This window comes from Amblyomma mixtum, chromosome 6, assembly GCF_055824585.1.
Source record: "Amblyomma mixtum isolate Tamu chromosome 6, ASM5582458v1, whole genome shotgun sequence".
Classification (NCBI taxonomy): Eukaryota; Metazoa; Arthropoda; class Arachnida; order Ixodida; family Ixodidae; genus Amblyomma; species Amblyomma mixtum.
Genome location: NC_143017.1, coordinates 118,892,893 through 118,920,669, shown reverse-complemented (window position 1 = coordinate 118,920,669; position 27,777 = coordinate 118,892,893). Strand labels below are relative to the sequence as shown.

Genomic DNA, 27,777 nt, shown 5'->3' with positions numbered 1-27,777 from the left:
GGAAGAAAATTCCTTTGGAACACTGCTTCGTACTAAGCCCTTTTCAAAAGTGATTTTGCGGACTAAGGAGCTAGGGAGCTTAAAAAAGACAATTGCAAATTAAGCATATTTACTGTGGAATGGCTTGTGTGTGGAATACATGGCGGTGCAATACCTCAGATTTGGTGTCTTATTCAAAAGGTGTTTTATTTGGCTGTAGTAGTTCTGTTATGTTTTACGGTGGTGCTGTGAGTGTGTGGCGCCGATTCATGCACTTCAGATGCAGCTTGGCACTCGGGCTCCGCGACTGCTACCAGAACAGATGAATGACTGCATTCCTGCTCATCTGCTTACCATGGCATTCCTGCCAAATTGCAGCCAACGTATTGCCATGTGTTGCCGCCAACTTGTTCGTGGGGCTTGATTTGACTCTTCAGCTTTACAGTTCTAATTCCGCGAACGGCTATCCACCTCCTCTTTTCACGAAATAACGGTCACCATAGAATTCAGAGAATGGTCTTATCTTGTCTCACCTACACTTCATCATCACCGTCTTACCACACTTCGACTTCCGAAGGAGTAAGCCAGCAAAGAACTTGGCTACACTAGGCGTTGTTACGTTTCGTCTTCGTCGTGGGGAAGAAAACGGCATGGCTGCAGCGAAACGCCGACTAACCCCGAGACGCGCGTTGGGTGAGCGCCTGGATTGCCACGGAAGCCGCGTCCGTCTGCCCGGTTGAGCGAGCTTTTCCCCTACACCGAGTGTGAACGCACGTTCGAACGCATGAAATGCTCGGGAACGCCGCTCATGGACATTCCGGCGTCTGCGCTACGTGGATGGCATCGTTCCCCCTCTCCCACCGCGTGACGGCGGTGATCCCTCGGGAGTGTGTGTGTGTTTGTGATTGGTGCCACTGAGAACTCCCTTCCTCGGCAGGCCCGGCCCCCATCTAGGGAACCTAGGGAAAGGGAACCCTTTAAAACCTCGGCAGCGGTACCGCCGAGGGGCTTTTTCATCAGGGGCTTTTCATCAGGTGGTCTGATCATGTGCTGTCCTCATGCAGCGTTTCAGCAGTGAGCGTCTCGTTACCGAGCTCACTTGTAAATAGTGTAATTTTTCTTGTATAAAGTCTTCTCTCCATGTCTTTTCCCGCATCCTCGTCTCCGACGTCCTTCATTCCCTCTCCGGCGCCCGACCATGTTACCTCATCTTTAACAGCGTGTACTCATCCAAAGTTAATATGGAAGTACAGGGAGCATGCATATAACTTCACAAACGAATTCAGAAGTGCTGCATTACTTTAACTAGCACAGCAAGTGCAGCCAAATTGAACTGGTTGGCGTTTATCACTGTTTAATTTGATGTTCGACCTATGTGCTGGTTCTGCATTTGCAGGTTAATACAATATTACGGATACAATTTCTAGCTTTAAAGGTGCACTAAAGAGGAATCTGAACTCGTCTTTTTACCACGTAACTCGATATACACGTTCCGAGCATTCTTAAAACTTCAAATCGTTCTCCTGTGTGGCCGACTTCCCTAATTTAAATCCCGGCTTTCGCCTTTTTTTTTTTTACCTCTCTCCAGAAGGTAGGAGGAGTCAACTAACGCGAGGAGTGCCTTTCAAACATTCGCGGGGTGGCTTCGCTCTCACTTTTATTTTGTTTTTCAGGTTTCCATGAATAAATAGATCCAGTCAGATACAACATAGCTGCAAATTAGGCCCACGGAAATAAAAATAAGCCTGGACTCTTTGCTTTCACCGATCGCCGATGACAGAGCGGCAAACCGGCGGGACTGGCTGAAAGGCACTCCACGCGTTGGCTGGCTCCTATGCTCTTTCTCAGTAATCATAGCGCGGGAAGAACGCAGGACAAAGACGAGACGGGACAAGCGCTATCCCGTTTTGTCCGTCTTGTCTAGCGCTTGTCCCGTCTCGTCTTTGTCCTGCGTTCTTCCCGCGCTATGAATACTGTGTTACAATGAATTACCAACCTGCCCGAGCCTATTCTGTTCTGATGGCTCCTTATACCGCCAGCGGTGAGTTCAAAAAAAGGCGGGAGCCGCAACGTTTAATCCGATTTAAATTAGGGAAATCGGCCGCACAGGACAATAACTCAAAGTTTTTAAGTATGCTCGGAACGTGTAGTTAGAGTTCCCGTGGTAAAAAGGCCTGTTCAGACTCTTGTTTAGTGTACCTTTAATCGTTACATATGTTACTGCTGTGAAATGAAAGAACACCTACAGTCTGCGATTTAGAGCACGTAAAAGTACTACAGGCGGTCTAAATTTATTCAGTGTCTGCACTCTACCATACAGGGTGGCCGAAAAATACTGTAACGCGAAAAGACAACAATAACTTTTCAAAACACAACCCAATTGAGGCACGCTTTTTTTTTCGTAAGCACACTAAATTCTTGAAAAACAGTTTACATTTGATTTTCAAAATGTCGACCTTCTGCTTTTATACAGGCCTCCAGACGCTTTCGGAAATTTTTTAGAATAGACTCGATGCCTTCTGAAGTGACTTCGTTCCAGGCCTTCTGCAGAGCACGTTTCAGGGATTCGATGGATTTGTGCTTGGAAGAACACACTTTTTGCTCCAGGATACCCCAAACAGCAAAGTCCAAATGATTGAGATCAGGGGAATTGGACGGCCAAACATCTTTCCCCCAGAAGGCAGAGAGATTCGCCTCACACCACTGGATTGTTTTCTTCTCTCCGTGGGCAGGTGCCCAGTCTTGCTGCAGCTGCCAGTCAATGTTCTTTGCATTTCCTTCAACCCAGGGTATGACGGCGCCCTCCAGGATGAGCTCACGGCAGGTCTCGGCATTGATTATTGACTCCGTTTGGGACAAAAACAAGCTTGGTTTTCCCAAGCCCTGAAATTTCACCCCAAACCATGATGCTCTTGGGGAAATGCGTTTTCTCCACTCTAGCATTGTGAGGAGACCCGACTGGCAGCAATTCTCGATGATTTTGTGAATTCCAGGCCGGTTCAACAGTGAAAATCTTCTCATCTGTGAAGAGAACCCGTTTGAGGGCTTCGCCGTGGCTCAGCTGCTTCATTCTGCAGCACTTTTCCAATCTGGAGACCTTCACGTGGTCCATAAGCAGCTGGCCCTTTGCTGGTTTGCGCACCTTAAGTCCTGGATCTTCTTTTACAAGTAATTGCATGGTGGAGTTGCTAACTCTATGCTCGCAGGCGAGTTTTCGCCTGCTCCTCAGGGGATTTCGCTTGACTTTCTTGCTGACAGCCAATTTAAGTTCCCTGGCTCTTGCAGTTCGAGGCCTTCCGCTTCGCGGACACCTCCGGTCTACTGGAATTGTTTGACGACGCGATGCACTTGGACTCGGTGCAATTTAACCATCTTTGCAATTTTCGGAATAGGCATCCCCATCTTGTGGTGGGCAACAATAGAGTACCGCAATTCTTCAGAGACCATTTCTCCTACAAAATATTGCACCAATGGCAGTAAAAAGAGTAGCTCTATTTTAGAAAAACACAAGTGACATGAAAAAATCGATGTGGATGCTTAAAAATGCAAACAGTAATAAATAACATGAAATTCAACACACGTTACAGTATTTTTAATAAGAGAGTAATTACTCATTGGCATCCACCCAAGCGCAGCCATATGGCTACAAAGGAAACCTATACAGCTTTCGCAGAAACTTCGTAGTTAAAGAAAAATTCGTCCTGGTCCGGGGTTCGAACCCGGAACCACCTCCACACCGGAGCAGTCGCTCTACCAATTGAGCTAACCGGGACGGCAAGCTTATGGTAGGCCCGGACCAGGACGAATTTTTCTTTAACTACGAAGTTTCTGAGAAAGCTGTATAGCTTTCCTTTGTAGCCGTATGGCTGCGCTTGGGTGGATGCCAATGAGTAATTACTCCCTTATTACAAATCTACTCCACCTTGGGGGATGCCCCTAAACATTTGACCAACACTTTTGCCACTTCGAGTTACTGATCAATTCGCTCTCGCCCTACCATAAGCTTGCCGTCCAGGTTAGCTCAATAAGCAGTTATTTCTACCTTGGGGATCACATTGTTTAATTTGTAAACAACCAGAAACAATAGACCACGTTTTTTTGCACTGTTGGGAGGGGGTATACTTTTGGGACATTTTGCAACGGACTTTAAAAAAGGAATTTCCGCTCGACGCTCATGGTATTCGGTACTTGCCTGTAGAGAGTGAGGATGGGACACCATTCGACCTCATTATGCTAATGGGCCTCCATTGTATTTGGCGCTCCAGAATGGCAGGATATCATTGCGATCCTGATGCACGGCCAGCACGGATCTATTTTCGGGAGTGCATGCATAAGTATATTGAAGTTCAGAAACTTGCTCCTGAAGCTCCCGAGTGGCTCGAAAGAGTCGAGCCTTTGGTGACGCTTAAGGAGTTTTAATATGATGAAGCCACGCACCCCCGGGCGGATAGTGTTGTTAATTATTGCTCATTGCGCTCTGTAAGTGTATTTGTGTACTGTGGTTCTTGCCGAAGTCAGGCAATAAATAAAAAAAAATAAAAAAAAAGTCCAGGTTAGCTCAATTGGTAGAGCGACTGCTCCGGTGTGGCGGTGGTTCCGGGTTCGAACCCCGGACCAGGACGAATTTTTCTTTAACTACGAAGTTTCTGAGAAAGCTGTATAGCTTTCCTTTGTAGCCGTATGGCTGCGCTTGGGAGGATGCCAATGAGTAATTACTCCCTTATTACAAATCTACTCCACCTTGGGGGATTCCCCTAAACATTTGACCTACAGTATTTTTCGGTCACCCTGTACTTTTTAAAATTTTTGTGGTTTGCTTTCAGCCGAAAGATTTTGCAAATTGGAAATCTGATCGCTGCTTTGCAGTTGAGTATTGTTTATATTGTTTCTGCAGCCATTTCCTGTTAATTCTGTTTTGTAATGTTGCACACATGTAACATCGACTCATTTTTTGTCCTTTTCCTTCCCCGTTCTAATTGCAGAAGGGGTATGTAGTCTGCCCATTAGATACAGGCCACACTATGCCTGTAGATTCACTGGACACGCATATAGACCTCGGCAAGAGAAGGTACGTGCTTCCGCTTCATTCAATGTGGGATGCAAAGCTACTTCTCTGACCAGCTGCAGTGGCTCAATGCCTGTGGTGTTCTTAATTTAGTGTTATTCGGATTTGTACATGGAGGAAGCGGCACCCTTCGGTGCATGACGCCTTGCATCGTACTGGATTCGTCGTTGTTACTGCCTTCTTCAGCGCGTTCACTGGCCATAAATGGGCCACCGTCTTTCGCTTCTTCTCATCTCACCCATAAGAAAACGTACGAGTAATAAATTTGCTTTATTTTTTTATTTAGAGTAAAGATTCTGCCCCTTTAGGCTTAATAGGTGCGTCGGTTTGTTGACAACAATGGTTCCCCTCCTAACCAACAGATGGCATCACGGGGTAAACATCGTGGCGCCTCTGTTTTAAAAGTGAGAATGTTAGAATGGCACAACGTGCGGCAAAATAGCTGCATTTAGCGTACGTAAGCGTACATACCGTTACGTTATGGTACGTAGTCAGCACCGATTAACTTCTTACCACATCTGTGTGCGCCGTGAGCAGACGACGAGAGACGACGTGGTGGTGTGAACGAGGCAGCATTTCGGCGGCGGCGGATTTCGCTGGCCTTTGCCGCCGAATGCCCAAGCTGGAATGCGCCAGTAGGCCCTCATATTCTTCTCTATTCATATTCGTGGGGAGAGGGTGGACTAGTGTGGCGAGTTCAGGTACCCGCACTCTCTCCTGTATATGCACGTCGTGTTATACTATAGGTAGGCTGTCAAGCAGTTCCTGGCCAGAGCGTGCTTTGGCTAGCAGTGTGTACTGATTTGTGAGGTGATCTTCCTTGAGTTCCTGGTAAGTGTTGGCTACCACTACTGCCTTGCGGCGAGTGTTTGAGGTAGGGTCAATGGTTCTTATCGTACGATGACACCCACCGTAGGGCGTCCATAAAGAAAGAGCGATGGCGGCGGAAAGGGCGCGGCCGAAAGCAGCCGCGTCTCTGGATCACTGGGTTCTTCACCGAAGTCATCGACGGAGGTGCTTTGTGGTGTGGCTTTTCTTGGCATGACTTGCACTAAATGACCATAGCGTGCTCTAGTACTGAAAAATACTTTATGCTTCCATCTATTCTCAAATTCAAGGAACAGTCCAATAAAGAGGGCAACTTGGTCAAGTAGCATAGAATTCATTCTTTGGGAATTTTTTCACCTGGAGACATATTTTCCGGAGACATATTTTCCTGCCTCCGGTTTATACAGGGTCTGTTCTGAAAGTAGTAGGACTGGTTTTTTCCTGGGTGAACGGGCGGACGAGAGGCGATCTGCGCGCGCAGGATCGTTGAAGGGGGATAATGGGAATGCTGGAGAAAATTGGCAGTCCGCTCTCGGCTGTTGTAGAGAATAGGTCGCTTGTACTGCGAACCCCTGTCGAAACGTCTTGTCACGCAGAATAATGAAGCGTTTACTGGATCAGCGATACGCGATCAAATTTTGTGTAAATCTTGGTAAAACGGGCGAAGGGACTCGCGACATGATTAAGGAGGCCTACGGTGACGCTGCCATGGGTAGATCAGGTGTTTTTTGAGTGGCACAAGCTGTCCCCAGAAGGTAAGGAAAAAGTGGAAGACGACGACCACTCCGGGCGCCCTTCAACCAGCAATACCAAAGAAAATGTGTAGCGAGTGAACCATTTACTGAACAGTGATCGTAGGATGAGTATCAGAATGATTGCTGATGACTTGAGCATTCCTCAAACCCAAATTTTTCAGATCGTGACAGAAAACTTAGCCATGAGGAAAGTGTGCGCGAAGTTGGTGCCGGGAGTGTTGTCAGAGGAGCAATAGACCACCCGGAAAGCAATCTGCCAGGATTTTCTTCATCACGTGAATGAGGACACCGATTTTTTGGCCAGCACAAGGCGGCAACGCTGCCTCAGCCCCCCCTACAGCACCGACTTGGCCCTGCCAGTCTTTCTTTCTATTCCCGAAAATAAAATCTACGCTCAATGGGAAACATCACGGATCGGTAGAGGCGATTATCAGGCCGTGACGAGGGAGCTAAACAGTAATCCGGTACAGGCGTTCCTGGAGTCGTACGAAAGCTGGAAAACTCATTGGCAGTAGCCTGTAGGTGCGGAAGGGTGCTACTTTGAAAAATTCTATTCGTTTGTACTATTCTCATGAATAAACTTTATTAAAAAAAATGAGTCCTACTACTTTCAGAACAGACCCTGTATACTACCTCTCCTCAGGGGAAGCACATCTGCCCCACCTCCTCGGATTGCTTTCCGCTTTATCACAGTATTGCAGGTCAACTAGTTAATCCTCTTCAGCAGCCATACTGCCTGGACAAGATTTTCAAGTTCATAGTCCCCATCCTAACACCCTTCCCACATCACTCTCTCCTGCCCCTAATCAGAGTGAAGGCCCTATTTAAACCAATTAATTAGAAAGATATGACAGGCCTTTGTCCAGCAGTGTGCATAGTCAGGGTGATGACATATTAAGGCGAAAGCCTTTAATGTCTCATCGTTGTAAGCAGCAGTTGTCGACAGAAATGTCACGCTTTTCAGTTGGTCGAAACGGTCGTGACGTCACAGTGAGCCAATTTCAAACGGGGCCAATTGTACTTTGGCTAGTAACCATGCAACCAATTGAAGGGATCGTATAGTGATGCTTCAAGTAAGTGGGACTGAGCTTAGTTAATTGCTTAATTACCCAATTAGCCTAATTAACTTTTCTAGTCAGGCCATATATATAAATAAAACTGAGTAGGAAATTGGTCGAGCTCGGAAATCGAACCCCGGTCTTCGGAGTGCGAGACGAGCATGCTATCCACTCCGCCATGCCAGCTCGATGGTTTGTAATGAACAAAGGCGCGTCTAGTGAATACGGTGTCTCCGCTCACTGCCATCCTCCTCCCTTCCCTTCCGGCGAGGTTTAGGTGTCTACCGAGATATGAGAGGCAGATACATTTCCTTTCTTCAAAAACCAATTTACCGACGAGTGAGGCGTAGAACCGAATGGGCGATGGCGTTCTATGGACTCCCTGGCAGCGTTCCAAGACGCTGTTGCGTTCCACTCTTAGAGGCGAAGCTTAAAATCTTAACCACACATCAGTGACCACACTTTAGGTCAAAAAAGTGCACCCCCCCCCCCCTGAATTTTGACGGGTGTCCACCGAGATATGAGACAGTTACTGCGTAATTTCCTCTCCTCAAATACAATTTTCATTTTCTTCATTACGGGCCATCTTTGTCTTCTTTCACTCCCACTTCCTCCCTTCCTCTACGGTGCGGTTCAAGTGTCCACCGAGATCACAGAGAATTACTGCGCCATTTCCTTTCCTCAAAAAGCGTTGCGTTTAAACGGCAAGGCATCGCGCCGAACGGGTGGTGGGGTTCCGTGGACTTCCTGGCAGCGCTACAACACGCTGTCGCGTTCCACTCCTAAAGGCGAAGCTTAAGCGTCATTAATTAGCATTGAATTAGTATTCAGGCATTAATAAGTAAGTAACCATTAATTAGTGATTTGTCATCACTTAGTAATTAGTACTCAATTACATGTGACGCCACCAGTTCCACTGAAGCAGTCAAAGTGGTGCGGAAAACGCTTTCGCCTCTACGCACTTTACACAGCCAAAGTGCCCCTGAATTTTTATGGATGCTTTTTCCAGACGGAGGCAAGTCCCCATCGAAATGGCTAAGCACCCTGAGGCTCCCTCCACTCTTGTTCACTTTGTGTTGTCATGAAACCCACCTACCTGCCCTCTCTCCCTACCATGGACTATCTATTGATGTTTTGCGCTCTTAACGATAGCTGTTGAGCTGTTGTTCGGAGGATGGTGATGTCGCACTAATTCAGGATTGGTCGACGGCAAAGGTCTTGACGTCACACCGCAGTCAACCAATGAGACCGAGGTATGACAATAGACACAGTCGAGGGGATGGCAGTGTGCCAGCTGCTCAGCACTCGGAACGTGTGGAAAGTTTCCTCTGCTCTGTACATGGCGCGTTGAGTGATGTGCATGACATGGCTGCGGGGGTAGAGGAGCGCTGAAGGAACGGTTCTCAAAAGAAAGACTCCGACGCGGATGCATGCATGCGTACCTCAATTGTGGTTATGGAGTTGCGAAGGGAGGTAAATGACTTCTAACACTGTTGCGTTCGGCTTCTAATTGTTTGTTAGGAGTTTGCAATTTTAATGCGACAGCGTTAAAACCCCTGTTACACAGACAATCCAGCGTAGGCGGTGTGAGCCCAAAATCACGAGCATGGCTCTGGCAGATGATGCCCAGAGAGCAATGAGGCAGGTGGTGGTCCATCTTGGTCACATGACCTTGCGGAAAGAGCAACCTGGGATGCACAAGGCCCACCACTGGAAGCTGTTGTCATTGCAGAGCAGTGGCGCATCGCTTAGCCGCTGCACCACTGCACCAGGAGGGCTATGAGGACTCCCAGGGATCAACGAATGTAAAGTAGAGAATGACCTTATGTATATATGGGAATCAAACCAATACGCTATCACATCATACCCGTTAGGTGGAGCTCAAGTGCCCCTCCTCTTGTTTTACATGTTTTAAGCTACACGACGGTTACGCGAAAGAGCGAAGGCTCTCTATATACAAGGTGTCCACGTTAACTTTATCAAAGGGTTAAATAATAAAATATTTGAGATAGGCCTGAGAAACCAGTTGCATACATCTACCAACCGGCTTGCGCATCATAGGCAATTTTTTGTTTTGCAATTAATTAATTAGCAATTAAGATAATTTTTCTAAATGCGTAAATATTGACTTTAGACAGCAAATGTGAATAGCAAAGTTGAAGAGTACCTTCAGAAACCCCCATTCCATTTATTTGCGGTAAAGAAAACCTCACGTCTATCTTTTTTCCGAGCTCCAAAGAAAGCCCGCGAAATACAAAAAAAAATCATGTGACTAGAGCATTCGCGCGCCACGATTTTGCTGCTCTCAACCGTGGCTTGAGTGAACGAAATCAGCTGCTGGCAAGACGCGACGGCCTCAATGCGCCGGCAGGCCGATATAAATAAGAAAACAAGATAAGTAAAATACTTGCCCATCTCCTTTTGCCTCTCAGTGGCGAATAAAACTCGTCGCATTTGTGTTTGCCACCTTTGGCCATTTCATAGCTCACAATGCCCGGCGCGTTCGCTGCAACTTGCACCGTCACGCTTGCAGACAGGCTCGCGCGGGCGCGGCAACCACCGTTGACATATCGGCCTGCCGGCGCATTGAGGCAATAGGAGGTATTGATTGAGGTCGTCGCGCCTTACCAGCAGCTGATTTCGTTCACTCAAGCCAAGGTTGAGAGCAGCACAATCGTGGCGCGCGAATGCGCTAGTCACGTGATTTTTTTTGTATTTCGCGGGCTTTCTTTGGAGCTCGGAAAAAGATACACATGAGGTTTTCTTTACCGCAAATAAATGAAATGGGGGCTTCTGAAGGTGCTCTCAAACTTTGCTTTCCACATTTGCGGTCTAAAGTCAATATTTACGCATTTAGAAAAATTATCGGAATTTATAATTGCAAAACAAAAAATTGCCTATGATGCGCAAGCCGGTTGGTAGATGTAAGTAGTTTCCCTGGCCTACCTCAAATATTGTATTTTTTTAACCCTTGGCTAAAGTTAGCGCGGACCTGTATATTGTGTGTTGGCGTGAGTACGTAAACCTAGGGAAGTAGCGGTGTTCGCAGCTTTCCGCAACATCCACATGCTCTTCGTTATACCACACACTGCTGGCTATGCAGTCAATTGTTCTGCCCCCCTAAATTGTTCTGCCCAGAAAGCGGCACTGTGCTAGCTTATCTCTGCGAGTTTTGTACTGGTTGCAAGTCTACTAGCCTCTTCGACGCTTTGGGCACCTTGTGTAGAAAGCAGGGTGCACTTTTCACTCATGGTTGCTAATTTCACTCCATCGAATCTTCAGCAGTGTAAAAGCCCTTTACCAATTCGGCTACTCTTCGAAACCACGACTTGTTTTGTCAGCTACGTCGGGCTCAAACTGGCTAACGCCAGTGGGCACAGAAGTGGCGACAGGAAAACTCGAAGCCTAGGAGATTGGGAGTGCGCATTTATTGGCACAGTTGAGGTTGTGAAGTTCTTAAAAGAATGCGACTGCAGTAGAAAGTCAGAGTAATATTTTTCAGAGTCCAGTTCACGATGCTTGAAGATCGATGTGGTAGACTGGACGCTGGTGCTGGGAATACAGATGACCGAATATGCTTCTCTAAGCGCTGGCACCAGTTTCTCTCGTTTCCCATCAGTACAAGCTGGCCTCGGTGTCGCGAATTGGGTGACGCGTCCCCGGCTGCCGGAGGGGAACGCTATCGTGTGCAGGTTCGAAGAAGAAAACAAACAGGTCAAATAAAACACAACGAAGCCGTGTTTATACTTTAAAGGAAAAAGGCCAAAAAAACAAAAACAACAAGAAAAACACACTCGGCACGCGTACACCACGGACAAAAGGAAAGAGTCCTTCAGATACAGAGCGTCCCAGGTGAAGCGGGAATGCCTTGCAGGCAGCAAGGACGCGGGTTGATAACTTGCGATGCGTCGCTGGCGTTGCGTCGATGATGATGACGAATCAACATTTATTGGGCCCGAAATATATCGGTGGAGCACGCAGGCACCAGACGGGGTGGTTCCCTAATTACGGGGCCCATATGTTCCCAGCAGCTCCTGGTCCCTGTCCGTCAGTGCGAGCTGAATCGGTAGGGCGGGGCTGGCTAACAAGATCTGCCATCGCTCAAGGGGTTGGGGATTGGAGGTGTTGGCGGGAAGGGGAGGATGGGGGCGCCTAGAGTTTTGTGCACGGTGCCAAGACGTGCGGCAGGGTGCCCTTTTCTCTTCTGCAAAAAGGACAGAGCGTATCGTGTTCCGCAGCGTACTGTACATGCGGGTCATCAGTACCGGTTGCGCAAGCGATCCCGCCTGCGCTCGACGCCGGATCGTCTGTTGCCTGGTGAGTTTGGAGTGCGGTTCTGGCAGTCTGCACCTTTCCTCTCGGTACATCTGGGTAATGTCCCGAAAGCTGGTAACCGGGTGCGGTAGCTCTTCCGGCTCGTGCTCGGCCCGTATTGACATTTCTCGGGCATGGTAGTCAGCGATGGTGTTGCCTGCTACCTGTGAGTGAGCCGGGACCCACACGAGCTCTAAGGCTCTTCCCGGAGGCTTGCACTTGGATAGAATGGTTTGGGCCGCAGACGAGATTACCTCCGTGCAGAAGCTTCCATAGGCTGTCTTTAGTCGGTGACCACGGTGTCCACGCTCGGCTGTGCGAGTGCGAGGGCCACGGCCGCTTCTTCGGCAACTACGGAGTCTGTTGTCTTCAGGGACGCGCTGACGATCAGCCTGTCTTTTGAAGTAACCACCACCGCGGCACGGTTACTGTGTTTTCGGAGCGAGGCGTCCGCGTAGAGGACCCTGGGGTTCTTTTCCAGCTTCCGGGCTGTGACTTTTGCCCGTGCGATGCGCCTCTCGTCGTCCTTGCCCGGCATCATGTTCCGGGGAAGGGGTTTGGTCTGAATGGTCGTCTTCCAGTCTTTTTGAAGGGCCGCCTTGATAGGTACTGGCTCGATCTGCCATCCTATCTTACGTAGGATGGCTCGTCCGTGTTCCGTGTGACTGAGCCGGATTCTCTGATTGGAGAAGTGGGCTTCGACGAGCTCCTCCACCATGTTGTGGGCGCCCATGTCTAGCAGTCTTTGCGTGGACGAGCATACGGGCATGCCCCGTGCTTGCTTCGTTGGCTTACGAAGCATCGTGTTTAAGGTGTCCCTATTGGCCTTCGTCAGCTGGAGATACGGGGCGGAGTAAGTAACCCGTGACACGACGGACGCACGTAGCAGGCGCATGGCATTGTCCTCTTTAAGGCCTCGGTTTCTGTTAGATACCCTCCGAATCGTACTAAATATCTGTTCGGTTGTAGTCTTGATCTTCCTGACGGCGGCGTGCGCCTTCCCGTCGCTCTGAAGTTGTAGGACAAGAATCCTAACCTGCTGTGTTGGCTTGATGGCCATTCCGTCGACGGTGATGGCCTCGTCCGGCTGCAGCTCCTTCTTGGATTTTCCCGGTTGGATCATGAGCAGCTCTGATTTCTGGGGAGCGCAGCCCAGTCCGCACGACTTTGCGTACTCGTGCACGGTCGTTGCCGCCCGCTGCAAGGCTTCCTCCACCCAGGCATCGGACACAGCTCGGGCCGTCCACACCGTAACATTGTCGGCATAGAACGCGTGGTCCACGCCTTCGATTTGCTTGAGTAGATCGGGCAGAGGCCCTCCTGCCTCTGCCCGAGGCAGGGGCGACAAGACCGATCCCTGAGGGGTGCCCATATCGCCGAGCTCGACAGGGTCCGACTTCTCCTCCCCTACCGTGGTCGTCGCCGTTCGGTTTGACAGAAAATCTTTTATGTAGCCGAATGTCTTTCGGCCACATCTGGTCTTGTTCAGACTGTGCAACACGCTGTGGGCACGTTGTCAAAAGCTCCCTTCAGGTGGAGGGCGAGTATCCCTCGAGGCGCATGCCTCGTTGCTGGCTTGACGACCAGTTCGTGGAGTTGGATCATTACGTCTTGGGTGCTGAGATGTTGCCTGAAGCCGTACTACATCGTCTCCGGCATCTGATATATTTCTTCCAGGTGCTTCTGCAGCCGGCGAACGTCCATGCCCTCCATCACCTTCCCCACGCAGGACGTGAGGGAGATGGGCCGCATGTTATCTATAGGGAGGGCCTTGCCGGGCTTTGGAATGAAGCGGACCTCGGCGGCCTTCTACTCTTTTGGCAACCGCAAGCTCTCCCAGGCTTCGTTGATGTGCTCTAAGAGGCCGCAGGCCGCTGTACTGCTCATGTTACCGAGTAGTTTGTAAGTTATGGCGTCCCTGCCGGGTGTACTTCTCTTGTTACTTTCATCTATCGCTGTCCACAGTTCCGTCGTGGTAAACGGCCGGTCCAGCTCTTTGTTGTCGGGTCCTTCGTACCTCTCGGGCGCCGGGTACTGGCCCTTCTCTGTCTTTAGGTACTTCGCCTTCAGGTCTTCCAGGAGCCTGCAGCCCTCTCCCTTGTACGTGTTCAATACTTTGGTGAGGTTGCGATTGGTCACAGTTTTGCTACTCAGCGGGTCGATCAGATACCTCAAGAGACACCAAGTCTTCCACGTCGAGTGCTTGCCCTGCAGGCCGTCGCAGGTCTTTAGCCAATTTTCCCTACATAGTTTGGCCGCGTGCTCGGCGATCTGTTTGTTCAAGACTGCTATGCGCTTGACCAGCTTTTTGTTGTGTCTCTCACGCTCCCACCGCCGCGTTAACGAGTGTCGGGCCGCCCACATGTGGGTCAGTCTGGCGTCCACGTACGGTGTCTGCGACGTCGTTGCGATTTCTTGGGTAAATTTTTGGAGTGTCTTCTTCTGGTCCCTCGCCCATTCAGTGTAGGTCTGCTGTGTTTTAGCTTGTCCCGATTCTTCATTGGGCGCGTGTCCTTGTTCTTGGTAAACTTTCTCATCTTGTACCAATCCGTGATCCGCGGCCTCCCCAGCACAGCCCGATATCGGGAGCCTCGGATTGCGATGCCGATCATGCTGTGGTCAGACCCCAGGTCCACCTCTTCGCTTCTCCAGGAGACGTCTGAGTGTCCGATAACCACGACAGGTCCGTCGTGGTGTCCCTCGCGGCACTGTTGCCTCTTCTGGTGGTTACGTACGGCTCGTACAGGAGGGCCATCTCGTGATCCTCCATCGCTTTGGCCAATGCATTTCCTCTCTTGGACTGGAACTTATAGCCCCACGTTGTGTGAGGGGCGTTAAAGTCGCCGAGGATCAGGAGCGGCTTGGTCCCCGCCAACCCTTTCGCCTGGCTCACGATGCGGTTGAATTCGTACTGCCGTTGTGACGGCCGGCAGTACGCGCTCATTACAAATAAATTGCCCGAGCTGCAAACTTTTCTCGCATGAATTCCGACCAGCGTGTGCTTGCACCCGCCCTGCGCCGTGACGTGTTGAGTTACTTCCACGTTGCTGCGGACGAGCAACTCCGTTCCGTTCGCCGTGTGGTCCGTGTAAGTGAAGCACCCCGGGAATCTTAGTTTCCCGTTTGTTTCCTGTAGAGCAATCACATCGGGCTTTTCTTGCCCGTCAATGTGTAACATTAGTTCCGCTTCTTTGTTGCGAATCCCGCGGCAGTTCCATTGGTACATTACGGTGGGATCCCTCCGGTCTTGTGCTTCTTACTTGGCTTCTGCATCATACTTTCCGGACGTCTCGAGTCGATTGCGCCCTTTCGCGACTGCGTTTTTTTTTTCGGCTACTTTTGGCGCTAGGTGCTTGTGCTTCACCGATGGCGTGTGAGGCTGACTCTCGACAGCATCGAGTCGGGCGTCCATTTTGCCTAGCCTTTCGCTAATTTGGGAAATTGCGGCCAAAATAGCCATCAGCTCTCCTTCTCGCGGGATCTGTGTCGTTCCCGTGGTCTCTGCAGTTGCCGCTTCCTCTACTCGCGGGGCTCTCTTCGGCGTCCATCGCCTCTTATTTGACGCACGCCCCAGCCTCTCCCGCCGGCTGCCCTAGGCGGGCCGAGGGGAGTCCCTCCGCGGCACCCCGCGCAAGCCTGCGGCGTTGTTTACCGCCGTGCATTTGTTTTCGGGTCCTGCATTTGCCGAGCTGCCGTTACTCGCCAGCGTTTTAATCTTATTAATAAGCGCCCGTATTTGGGCGTTCTGCTCCTGGATCTGAGCGCTTTGGCGCTCTATGATCCTCTTAAGCTCTATCACTTCGCTACTGTCGTTTTGCGGATTCGCTTGTGAGTTAAGGGGATGGGAGGCTGTGAGGGGTGGGAATTCGGTGTCACTGGTTCGAGCGACGGGAGACCTGCTTGGCCAGCCCACCTTTTTCTCGGCGATCCCTCGGCGTGCGGTTGACTCGCTCCAGGACCTCGAACTGGGCCGGTAGTGCGAGCGGCGGTTGCTGCCCCAGTATGGTCTCTTGGATCGGGAGCAACTCTGGCGGCCGTTCCCACCGCCACTGTCGTTGCTGCTGCGGCCTGGCGCGTGTGACCGGCCCCGCTGTTTGGAGGCGCTACGGCGGGGTCCGCCTGCAGGACCTCTCTTGTCACGGTTCCTTCTCTCGGTGTCTTCTTCCTCCACTCGGCGCCGTTCAAAGCGCCGCCGGCGAACGACGTAGGGTGTCTTGAAGCGGGCTTTGCAGGCCTTGTCCGCGGTCAGGCGTTTGCCTCCGCACAGGCTACACTTCGGGACACATCCGTGGTCTTTGGCGGGGTTGGAGATTCCGCACCCTCGGCAGATCGTGTTCAAAGGATCCGGGCACACGTCCATTCTGTGGCCCACTCTTCCGCACGCATAGCATAAGTCTATTTTTTCTGTGCAACGTGCACTCCGTGAGCAGGTTACTGCGTTTCACGTAATTGGGTACTTTGTGCCTTTCGAAGGCAATGACGTCTCATCGAGTCTCACCAATTCCGTTTGCGTGTACGGCCGTTGGATTATGCTTGTGCACAGCATTGTCTTGAATCTCCTCGTTCAAGCTGGTTCACAATGAAAATGAAATCCAAAGCAGACAGTGGTTCAGCAGTGAATGTGAATCCAAAAAAGTTTTGCGACGTCAGGTCTGATCAAGGCAACGACAAGCTGGTGCATATGGGTCGGCAGCACTGATGTCCCATGTGGCAAGGCATGACTGAAAGCAACAATGGCCACTAGGGACACGCACATTACTGATTCTTGAAAAGTGCGTCAGAGTGCCTGGTGCATGATTCCGCATAGTGCCAAGTGAAAAGCAGTCATCTCCGTCACCAGTTCAAAAGCTCAGAGAAGGAAAAGCGAAAGAACATGAACTGATCATTGCAGAGATGCAAGCACTGCGAAGGCGGTCATGATCGATGGTGCGACAAACTCCTGTATTGCCTGGAATACAACAAGGTAACAATGGAACGATTATGCAGCAGTGTGCAAAGCCGTACGAAGCGTCGAGCAAAGCAAACTCGTTCACAATGCAAATGAAATCCAAAGCTGACACTGGGGCTGCCGTGAATGTGATTCCAAAGAACTATGCCACGTAAGGTCTGATCAAAGCAACGATGAGCCGGTGCATATGGAACGGCTGCCTTAATGTCCCATCTGGCAAGGCACGAATTAATGGAACAATGGCCACTCGAGACAAGCAAGTTGCTGATTCTTGAAAAGTTCATCAGAATGCCTGGTGCATAATTCCACAAAGCGGCGAATGAAAGGCAATCGCCGTCGTCACGAATTCAAAGCCGCAGAGAAGGAAAAGCGCAAGAATATGAAGTGATCATTGCAGAGACGCAAGCACTGCGAAGGCAGTCCTGATCGATCGTGCGAGAAACGCCTGTATTGCCTGGAATACAATGTGGTATCAGTGGAATGATTTTGCAACAGTTTGAAAAGCCGTAAGAAGTGTCGAGCAAATCAAACTCGTTCACAATGAAAATGAAATCCAAAGCAGACAGTGGTACCGCCGTGAATGTGATTCCAAAGAAGTTTGCGACGTCAGGTATGACCGAGTTGCAGATAAGCCGGTGCATATGGAACGGTTGCATTGACGTCTCACTTGGCAAGGCACAAATGAATGCAATAGTGGCTAATCGAGAAAGGCATGTTGCTGATTCTTGAAATGTTCATCAGAATGACTGGTGTATAATTCCACAAAGTGGCAAGTGATAGGCAATGATCGCCGTAACCAGATCAAAGTCGCAGAGAAGGAAAAGCGCAAGAACATGAAGGGATCATTGCAGAGACGCAAGCACTGAGAAGGCAGTGCTGAGCCGCTGAGAAATGCCTGTATTGCATGGAATACAACAGGGTCTCAGTGGAAATATTTTGCATCAGTGTACAAGGCCGTACGAAGCGTCGAGCACAGCAAACTCATTCACAACCTTGTATGTCAATGGAAAAAATGTGAAATTCATAGTTGACAGTGGTGCAGCCATGAATGTGATTACAAAGCAGTTTGCGGCGTCAGGTCTGATAGAGGCAACGATGAGCCAGTCCGTATGGAACGCCTGCATTTGCGTCTCACTTGGCAAGGCACAAATGAATGCAACAGTGGCTAATCGAGAAAGGCATGTTGCTGATTCTTGAAATGTTCTTCAGAATGCCTGGTGCACGATTCCACAAAGCGGCAAATCAAAGGCAATGGCTGCCGTCACCAGTTCAAAGGCGCAGAGATGGAAAAGCACAGGAATACAAAGTGATCATTGCAGAGACTCAAGCACTGCGAAGGCAGTCATGAGCGTCCGAGAAATGCCTGCATTGCCTGGAATACAATATGGTATCAGTAAAATCACTTTGCAACAGAGTGGAAAGCCGTCCGAAGCATCCAGCAACGCAAACTCGTTCACAACCTTGCATGTCAACGGAAGAAAAGTGAAATTCAAAGTTGACAGTGGTGCAGACATGAATGGGATTGCAAAGAAGTTTGCGGCGTCAGGTCTGATCAAGGCAACGAGGAGACGGTGCATATGGAATGGCTGCATTGATGTTGGCAAGGCACGAATGAATGCAACAATGGCCAGTCAAGACAAGCACGTTGCTGATTCTTGAAAAGTTCGTCAGAATGCCTGGTGCATAATATCACAAAGTGGCAAATGAATAGCAATCGCCACCGTCACCAGTTCAAAGGCGCAGAGAAGGGAAAGCGCAAGAACATAAAGTCATCACAGCAGAGATGCAAGCACTGCGAAGGCAGTCATGAGTGTCTGAGAAACGCCTGTGTTGACTGGAATAATATGCCACTGCAGCGGTGGTTAAGGCACTTCCCAATCATAGCTGCGCCATGAAGGAGACTGCTACCCAGGTCCGGTCACCTGGTATGGCAGAGGGGACACTGGCCGGGTGTGGCGGAGGAGTTTTCACAGGTCCTACAAAGTCCATATAGGTGACAGTGTTATGCGCCGAAAGAGAACGCACATAAGGGGCACAGCAGGCCACCGGGAAGCAGGGTCTAACGTTCATGACAGCCTACTGGAAGCCTCCAGCCCGGATTGCCTCAATACAAAGACTTGCAGCCTCGGACGGCCACCCCGCTGTCCTCGTCAACTCAGCCTGTCAGCCAGCCATCACTAGCATCAACCCATATGCTGGGAGCTTTAGCAAAGAGACTCCATGGGGACTAAACAACCTGGCAGCATACTGGACGTCACGGCGGGATCACACGTAGTCCGGGACGAGTGCACCGTGTATGCCCGACCGTGCACGATGAAGTGGCCTGTAGAGTATACGGCAGAACCGCAGTCCGCATCTGCGAGATAAAAATGCAACTGTACCAGATGCAAGCGTATAAAAGATGCGGGCACTTACTGCACAGACATTCAGCGTTTGTGACCGCCGCAGCAGAATGGGGTTCCCTGCACGACAATGGTATGGCACCTCGGAGTCCTGCGTGCTGATGTGATGTGATGCGTGATGTGAGCTCGATTTTGTGGATACTAAAGGGGAACCTGCAGGGAAAGCATGGAGGGCATGCACACACTGTAAAAGCGTCCAATGGGCACAAACAGCACCCCTGCATAGGTACTGTAAGCGGAAGAGGCGGAGAGCATGGAAGGAATAGGAAAATGCACTGCTCAAGAAATTCTTTATAGCCTTCTCGCTCGAGGGTCCTGGACTGCAAAATGCACATAAATCTAAAAAGACAGGCTGCTAGTAGCAAAGAAACAGAAGCATGGACCTGGCATACTCACCATCGAAACATATAAAGGTGCAAACAGAACCCAAGTGGAAGCGTATTAACAGGTCCAGGTGCCGTGTGGAGTATGGTAAAGCGATAGTCCACGCATCTGTGATAAAAAAACAGGGCTGTAACAAAGGAAAAAGCATACAGAATTCGGGACCTTACTCTTGAAGCACCCGTACATGTACAAGGGCCGTGTAGACTGCGGTAGAGAAAAAGTTCATGCATCTGCGAAAATAAAAACACCTGTAACAAGGGTTCAAGCATTGCAAGCACATAGAATTCGGGAGCTTACTCTTGCAAGCGTCTGAACGATACCAAGTGCCGTGTGGAGAAAGGCAGAGCTGAAGTCCGCGCATCTGCGAAAATAAAAATCACTGTGGCACCTGCACTGGAGAAATGCGTAAGCATGAGTTCAAACTTCGCACCACGCTTCGTTTTCAAATTTGGCGCCGCTCGTTACAGCTCACACTTTCGGCGTTTTCAAATGTGGCGTCACTTTTGCTCCGGTCCCGCCCACTTTTTGGACATTTTGCCTCTAATTAATTAACTAACCCACCTCAACCTCCTGATTTCTCTTGAGATTTTTTGATGTTCTATCCGATGGTACCATTCTTTTTCGCATAAACCCATTCATTCGGACAAAATCGTGTGGACAAGCTCCGCAAAAATAGCCACGGAATGCTCGCGCATGAATAAAACAGCTGTAACAGGGGCGCAAGCGTATAGAATTCGGGAGCTTACTCTTGGAGCGTTGGAACTGATACCAAGTGTCGTGTGGAGAAAGGCACAGCCAAAGTACGCGTATCTGCGAAATTAAAAACAGAGCTGTAACACGGGTACATACATGTAGAATTCTGGCGCTCACTGCGGGCGCGAACGTACGTACGTCTGACCAACACGCTGCGGCACTTGCAATATCGTGCACGATGCGCTGCTGTTAAGCATTGTCCTCGGGTGATGGCTTGCAGAGTCGTTGACCACACGGAACACGGGGCAGCCGAAGTCGACGGATAATGTCCAGGCGGAAGGGAGATCTGCGTTGAACGAGGAAAAGAAGCATGGAAGTTGTACACAGTCAGAAGTGTCCGATGGTTTCGAGTGGCGACTTGGTCTAGTTGCTTAATTAGGGACAGTAAAAGCAACGCACAGAGCAAAAATGACAAAAAAGCGACAACAGGCACTGTGCTCCAACAGGCATGAACAAAAATCGGGGGGCACTTTGACGATCTCAAGTGCGGGAGGCGAAAGCCTTGCCACCAAATAGACGACGGCTGTAGAAGTTGGTATATTAGCTCTATGGGTGTAGTCACACACGAGGCGGCTATGAGACAATTTGGATTCGATAGTCATCACTAATTTATTTATTTACGTAGTTATCAAGTGCCCTGGGAATAGCGAGGACGACGAAAGCCCGAATAATTAGTCATGGCCCATGACTAGTTAGTTAATGACCAACTAGTCATGACTGGTTAATGACTAGTTACGACTTACTTCAGATGAAATGGACAGACAGGGTCAGTCTACTCAAGACAGAGTCTTACTATTACCTAGAAAGAAAGCTGGTGCCCGGTTTATGGAAGTTTGCATGAGATCCGTAGTTTGCATGGAGGTCCCTCAGGACCACTTAAGCCACCAAGAGTGCTCAAAGAATCATGGGCCGGTGAGCTTTTTTGCCGAAAATAAGTTTGCCGAAAATAAGAGATGACTTGCTCTCCTATTGGCCAAGTATTGCACACCACCGAAACTAATATTTCGTGCTTAACAGGCGCACTTTTAAAGAGAAATATATTCTCAAAAAAATGATGCTGAAACTATTTAAGAGGTCTTTCAATGGGATTTCGGAAAAGAGAAATCTTTTATTGGCGTCGCATGCTGTTGCTTTTTCGCTACTATAGCATTTGCACACTCTGTTCGCGCAGATGTCTGCACGTGGGGCACGCACATGGAGAACAGCGTTTCGGAATTGGACAACTTAGTAACGCCACTCTGTGTTCCCAAATAAATCCGACTGTCCGACTTCCTTTTCGCTCGCGGAGCTCTCTTCCCTGTCCATCGTCTCTTATTTGATGCACGTTGCGTGGCCCTAGCCTCTCCCGCCGGCTGCCCTAGGCGGGGCGAGGGGAGTCGCTTAGCGGCACCCTGCGCAAGCGTGCTGCGTTGTTTGCCGCCGTGCATTTGTTTTGGGGTCCTGCATTTGCCGAGCTGCCGTTACTCGCCAGCGTTTTAATCTTATTCATAAGCGCCCGTATTTGGGCGTTCTGCTCCTCGATCTGAGCGCTTTGGCGCTCCATGATCCTCTTAAGCTCTATCACTTCACTACTGTCGTTTTGCGGATTCGCTTGTGAGTTAAGGGGATGGGAGGCTGTGAGGGGTGGGAGTTCGGTGTCACTGGTTCGAGCGACGGGAGACCCGTTTGGCCAGCCCACCTTTTTCTCGGCGATCCCTCGGCGTGCGGTTGACTCGCTCCAGGACCTCGAAATGGTCCGGAAGTGCGAGCGGCGTTTGCTGCTCCAGTATGGTCTCTTCGATCGGGAGCGACTCTGGCGGCCGTTCCCGCCGCCACTGTCGTTGCTGCTGCTGCGGCCTGGCGCGTGGGACCGGCCCCGCTGTTTGGAGGCGCTACGGCGGGGTCCGCCTGCAGGACCTCTCTTGTCACGGTTCCTTCTCTCGGTGTCTTCTTCCTCCACTCGGCGCCGTTCAAAGCGCCGCCGGCGGATGACGTAGGGCGTCTTGAAGCGGGCTTTGCAGGCCTTGTCCGCGGTCAGGCGTTTGCCTCCGCAATGGCCACACTTCGGGAGACATCCGTGGTCTTTGGCGGGGTTGGAGATTCCGCACCCTCGGCAGATCGTGTTCAAAGCATCCGGGCAGACGTCCATTCTGTGGCCCGCTCTTCCGCACGCATAGCATACGTCAATTTGTTTTCTGTGCAACGTGCACTCCGTGAGCAGGTTACTGCATCTCACGTAATTGGGTACTTTGTGCCTTTCGAAGGCAATGAGGACTGATCGAGTCTCACCAATTCAGTTTGCCTGTAGGGCCGTTGGATTATGCTTGTGCACAGCATTGTCTTGAATCTCCTCGTTCAAGCTCGTTCACAATGAAAATGAAATCGAAAGCAGACGTAAATGTGAATCCAAAGAAGTTTTGCGACGTCAGGTCTGATCAAGGCAACGACAAGCTGGTGCATATGGGTCGGCTGCAATGATGTCCCACGTGGCAAGGCAGGACTGAAAGCAACAATGGCCACTAGATACAAGCATGTTACTGACTTTTGAAAAGTGCGTCAGAGTGCCTGGTGCATTACTCCGCATAGTGCCAAGTGAAAAGCAGTCATCGCCGTCGCCAGGTCAAAAGCTCAGAGAAGGAAAGCGAAAGAACATGAAGTGATCATTGCAGAGATACAAGCACTGCGAAGGCGGTCATCATCGATGGTGCGAGAAACACCTGTATTGCCTGGAATACAACAAGGTAACAATGCAACGATTATGCAGCAGTGTGCAAAGCCGTACGAAGCGTCGAGCAAAGCAAACTCGTTCACAATGCAAATGAAATCCAAAGCTGACACCGGGGCTGCCGTGAATGTGATTCCAAAGAACTATGCGACGTAAGGTCTGATCAAAGCAACGATGAGCTGGTGCATATGGAACGGCTGCATTGGTGTTTCATCTGGCAAGGCACGAATTAAAGGAACAATGGTCACTCGAGACAAGCAAGTTGCTGATTCTTGAAAAGTTCATCAGAATGCCTGGTGCATAATTCCACAAAGCGGCGAATGAAAGGCAATCGCCGTCGTCACTAATTCAAAGGCGCAGAGAAGGAAAAGCGCAAGAATATGAAGTGATCATTGCAGAGACGCAAGCACTGCGAAGGCAGTCCTGATCAATCGTGCGAGAAACGCCTGTATTGCCTGCAAAACAACGTGGTATCAGTGGAATGATTTTGCAACAATTTGAAAAGCCGTAAGAAGTGTCGAGCAAATCAAACTCGTTCACAATGAAAATGAAATCCAAAGAAGACAGTGGTACAGCCATGAATGCGATTCCAAAGAAGTTTACGACGTCAGGTCTGATCGAGGTGAAGATAAGCCGGTGCATATGGAACGGTTGCATTGACGTGTCAGTTGGCAAGGCACAAATGAATGCAACAGTGGCTAATCGAGAAAGGCATGTTGATGATTCTTGAAATCTTCATCAGAATGACTGGTGTATAATTTCACAAAGTGGCAAGTGAAAGGCAATCATCGCCGTCACCAGTTCAAAGTCGCAGAGAAGGAAAAGCGCAAGAACATGAAGGGATCAATGCAGAGACGCAAGCACTGAGAAGGCAGTGTTGAGCCGCTGAGAAATGCCTGTATTGCATGGAATACAACATGGTCTCAGTGGAAACATTTTGCATCGATGTACAAGGCCGTACGAACCGTCAAGCACAGCAAACTCATTCACAACCTTGTATGTCAATGGAAAAAATGTGAAATTCATAGTTGAGAGTGGTGCAGCCATGAATGTGATTAGAAAGAAGTTTGCGGCGTCAGGTCTGATAGAGGCAACGATGAGCCAGTGCATATGGAACGCCTGCATTGATATCTGACTTCGCAAGGCATTAATGAATCCAACAGCGCCCAATCGAGACAAGCATGTTGCTGATTCTTGAAATGTTCTTCAGAATGCCTGGCGCACGATTCCACAAAGCGGCAAATGAAAGGCAATGGCTGCCGTCACCAGTTTAAAGGCGCAGAGATGAAAAAGCACGAAAATAACAAGTGATAATTGCAGAGACTCAAGCACTGCGAAGGCAGTCATGAGCGTCCGAGAAATGCCTGCATTGCTTGGAATACAATGTGTTATCAGTAAAATCACTTTGCAACAGAGTGGAAAGCCGTCCGAAGCATCGAGCAACGCAAACTAGTTCACAACCTTGTATGTCGACGGAAGAAAAGTGAAATTCAAAGTTGACAGTGGTGCAGACATGAATGGGATTGCAAGGAAGTTTGCGGCGTCAGGTCCGATCAAGGCAACGAGGAGACGGTGCATATGGAATGGCTGCATTGATGTTGGCAAGGCACGAATGAATGCAACAATGGCCAGTCAAGACAAGCACGTTGCTGATTCTTGAAAAGTTCCTCAGAATGCCTGGTGCATAATATCACAAAGCGGCAAATGAATGGCAATCGCCACCGTCACTAGTTCAAAGCCGCAGAGAAGGAAAAGCGCAAGAACATGAAGTCATCACAGCAGAGATGCAAGCACTGCGAAGGCAGTCATGAGTGTCCGAGAAACGCCTGTGTTGCCTGGAATAATATGACACTGCAGCGGTGGTTAAGGCACTTCCCAAGCATAGCTGCGCCATGAAGGAGACGGCTGCCCAGGTCCAGTCACCTGGTATGGCAGAGGGGACACCGGCCGGGTGTGGCGGAGGAGTTTTCACAGGTCCTACAAAGTCCATATAGGTGACAGTGTTATGCGCCGAAAGGGAACGCACATAGGGGGAACAGCAGGCCACCGGGAAGCAGGGTCTAACGTTCATGACAGCCTACTGGAAGCCTCCAGCCCAGATTGCCACAATACAAAGACTTCCAGCCTCGGACGGCCACCCCGCTGTCCTCGCCAACTCAGCCCGTCAGCCAGCCATCACTAGCATCAACCCATAAGCTGGGAGCTTTAGCAAAGAGACTCCATAGCGACTAAACAATCTGGCAGCATACTGGACATCACGGCGGGATCACACGTAGTCCAGGACGAGTGCACTGTGTATGCTCGACCGTGCACAATGAAGTGGCCTGTAGAATATACGGCAGAACCGAGGTCCGCATCTGCAAGATAAAAATGCAACTGTAACAGATGCAAGCGTATAAAGGATGTGGGCACTTACTGCACACACATTCAGCATTTGTGACAGCAGCAGCAGCAGAATGGCGGTTCCCTGCACGACAATCGTATGGCACCTTGGAGTCCTCCGTGCTGACAGCATGGGACAGCCGATGTGAGCTCGATCTTGTGGACACTAAAAGGGAACCTGCAGGGACAGCATGGAGGGCATGTACACGCTGTAAAAGCGTCCAATGGGCACAAACAGCACCCCTGCATGGGTACTGTAAGCGGAAGAGGCAGGGAGCATGGAAGGAATACGAAAATGCACTGCTCAAGAAATTCTTTACTGCCTTCTCGCTATTATGCTCGGGGGTCCTGGGCTGCAAAATGCACATACATCTAAAAAGACTGGTAGCGAAGAAACAGAAGCATGGACCTGGCATACTCACCATCGAAACATATAGACGTGCAAAGAGAACCCGAGTGGCAGCGTACTGACAGGTCCAAGTGCCGTGTGGAGTATGGTAAAGCGATAGTCGACGCATCTGCGATAAAAAAGCAGAGCTGTAACAAAGGAAAAAGCATACAGAATTCGGGAGCTTACTCTTGAAGCATCCGTACATGTACAAGGGCCGTGTGGACTACGGTAGAGGAAAAGTTCACGCATCTGCGAAAATAAAAACAGCTGTAACAAGGGTTCAAGCATTGCAAGCATATAGAATTCGGGAGCTTACTCTTGCAAGCGTCTGAACGATACCAAGTGCCGTGTGGAGAAAGGCAGAGCTCATGTCCGCGCATCTGTGAAAATAAAAATCACTGTGGCACCTGCACTGGAGAAATGCGTAAGCATAAGTTCAAACTTCGCACCACGCTTAGTTTTCAAATTTGGCGCCGCTCGTTACCGCTCACACTTCCGGCGTTTTCAAATGTATCGTCACTTTTGCTCCAGCCCCGCCCACTTTTTGGACATTTTTGACTCTAATTAATTAACTAACCCACCTCAACCCCCCCGATTTCTCGAGATTTTTTGATGCTCTATCCGATGGTACCATTCTTTTTCGCATAAACCCATTCGTTCGGACGTAATCGTGTGGACAAGCTCCGCAAACAGCCACAGAATACACGCGCATGAATAAAACAGCTGTAACAGGGGCGCAAGCGTATAGAATTCGGGAGCTTACTCTTGGAGCGTTGGAACTGATACCAAGTGTCGTGTGGAGAAAGGCACAGCCAAAGTCCGCGTATCTGCGAAATTAAAAACAGAGCTGTAACACGGGTGCATACATGTAGAATTCTGGCGCTCACTGTGGGCGCGAACGTACGTCTGACCAACACCCTGCGGCACTTGCAATATCGTGCACGATGCGCTGCTGTTAAGCTTTGCCCTCGGAAGATGGCTTGCAGTGTCGTTGACCGCGCGGAACACGGGGCAGCCGAAGTCTACGGATAATGTCGAGGCAGAAGGGAGATCTGTGGTGAACGATGAAAAGAAGCATCGAAGTTTTACACAATCAGAAGTGTCCGACGGCTTAGAGTGGCGACTTGGTCTAATTGCTTAATTAGGAACAGTCAAAGCAGCTCACAGAGCAAAAATGACAGAAAAAAGTGACAACAGGCACTGTGCTCCAACAGGCACGAACAAAAATCGGGGGGCACATTCCATTTCTCCTGTTACCTCCGGCGTACCTCAAGGCACGGTTTTAGGACCTCGACTATTTTTAATTTACATCAACGACCTCCCAAGTAATCTATCTTCCACCGTTCGTTCGTTCGCCGACGACTGCGTCATCTACCGGAGCATCACTTGTAACAGAGACACTTACCATCTGCAGTGCGACATAAGACTTGTGGAAGAGTGGTGCGCAAACTGGCTGATGTCTTTAAACGTTGATAAAACAACGCTAGTATCATTTCATCGTCGTCAATCGTATCCTACTCCCAATTACACCCTTCGCGGTTCTATCATAACACACGCATCTTCATATAAATATTTAGGTATTAGCTTTACACAGGATTTCTCTTGGACCACCCACATAATGAACGTAACCAACGAAGCTAACTGTGTTCTCGGTTATCTAAAGCGTAACTTGCGTTTGGCACCTGCTTCCGTAAAACTGTCCGCCTATTTAACTCTTGTAAGTCCTAAACTTGAATATTCATGCTCAATCTGGGACCCCCAACAAATTAACCTAGCCAAAACCCTTGAGTGCGTCCAGAGCCGCGCGATTAGAT

General features: G+C 49.7%; 1 protein-coding gene and 1 pseudogene across 3 annotated transcripts; both read right to left on the bottom strand.

The window, feature by feature from the left end:
• Positions 1-11,098: 11,098 nt before the first annotated feature.
• Positions 11,099-13,371, bottom strand: LOC149340197 (uncharacterized; annotated as a pseudogene).
• Positions 13,372-19,118: 5,747 nt separating this feature from the next.
• LOC149340196 (uncharacterized) lies at positions 19,119-26,771 on the bottom strand. Of its 3 annotated transcripts, none has more exons than XM_089548973.1 (12): positions 26,727-26,771; positions 26,280-26,370; positions 26,150-26,212; positions 25,995-26,090; positions 25,607-25,750; positions 22,165-25,547; positions 20,625-20,772; positions 20,480-20,543; positions 20,031-20,121; positions 19,746-19,860; positions 19,363-19,502; positions 19,119-19,303 (listed from the first exon to the last, which is right to left on the bottom strand). In XM_089548973.1, the coding sequence occupies exons 6-12, from the start codon at positions 22,612-22,614 to the stop codon at positions 19,202-19,204; spliced, it is 1,110 nt and encodes a 369-aa protein (XP_089405099.1). In that variant the 5' UTR covers positions 22,615-25,547; positions 25,607-25,750; positions 25,995-26,090; positions 26,150-26,212; positions 26,280-26,370; positions 26,727-26,771; the 3' UTR covers positions 19,119-19,201. The 3 variants fall into 3 exon arrangements, with proteins under 3 accessions (XP_089405099.1, XP_089405100.1, XP_089405101.1); XM_089548974.1 differs by having other exon boundaries at positions 20,031-20,094; XM_089548975.1 differs by lacking the exon at positions 19,119-19,303 and adding an exon at positions 19,901-19,963 and having other exon boundaries at positions 19,381-19,502; positions 19,746-19,841.
• Between the last annotated feature and the right edge of the window lie 1,006 nt (positions 26,772-27,777).

Coding starts and splice junctions, on each gene's coding strand:
- LOC149340196 (XM_089548973.1), bottom strand. CDS start 22,614: ATGGACGTCTGCCCGGATGCTTTGAACACGATCTGCCGAGGGTGCGGA. Junction 20,773..22,164: donor GAGGGATCGCCGAGAAAAAG/GTGGGCTGGCCA, acceptor CGTTCAACGCAG/ATCTCCCTTCCGCCTGGACA. Junction 19,503..19,745: donor CACCTTTATATGTTTCGATG/GTGAGTATGCCA, acceptor CTTTCCCTGCAG/GTTCCCCTTTAGTATCCACA.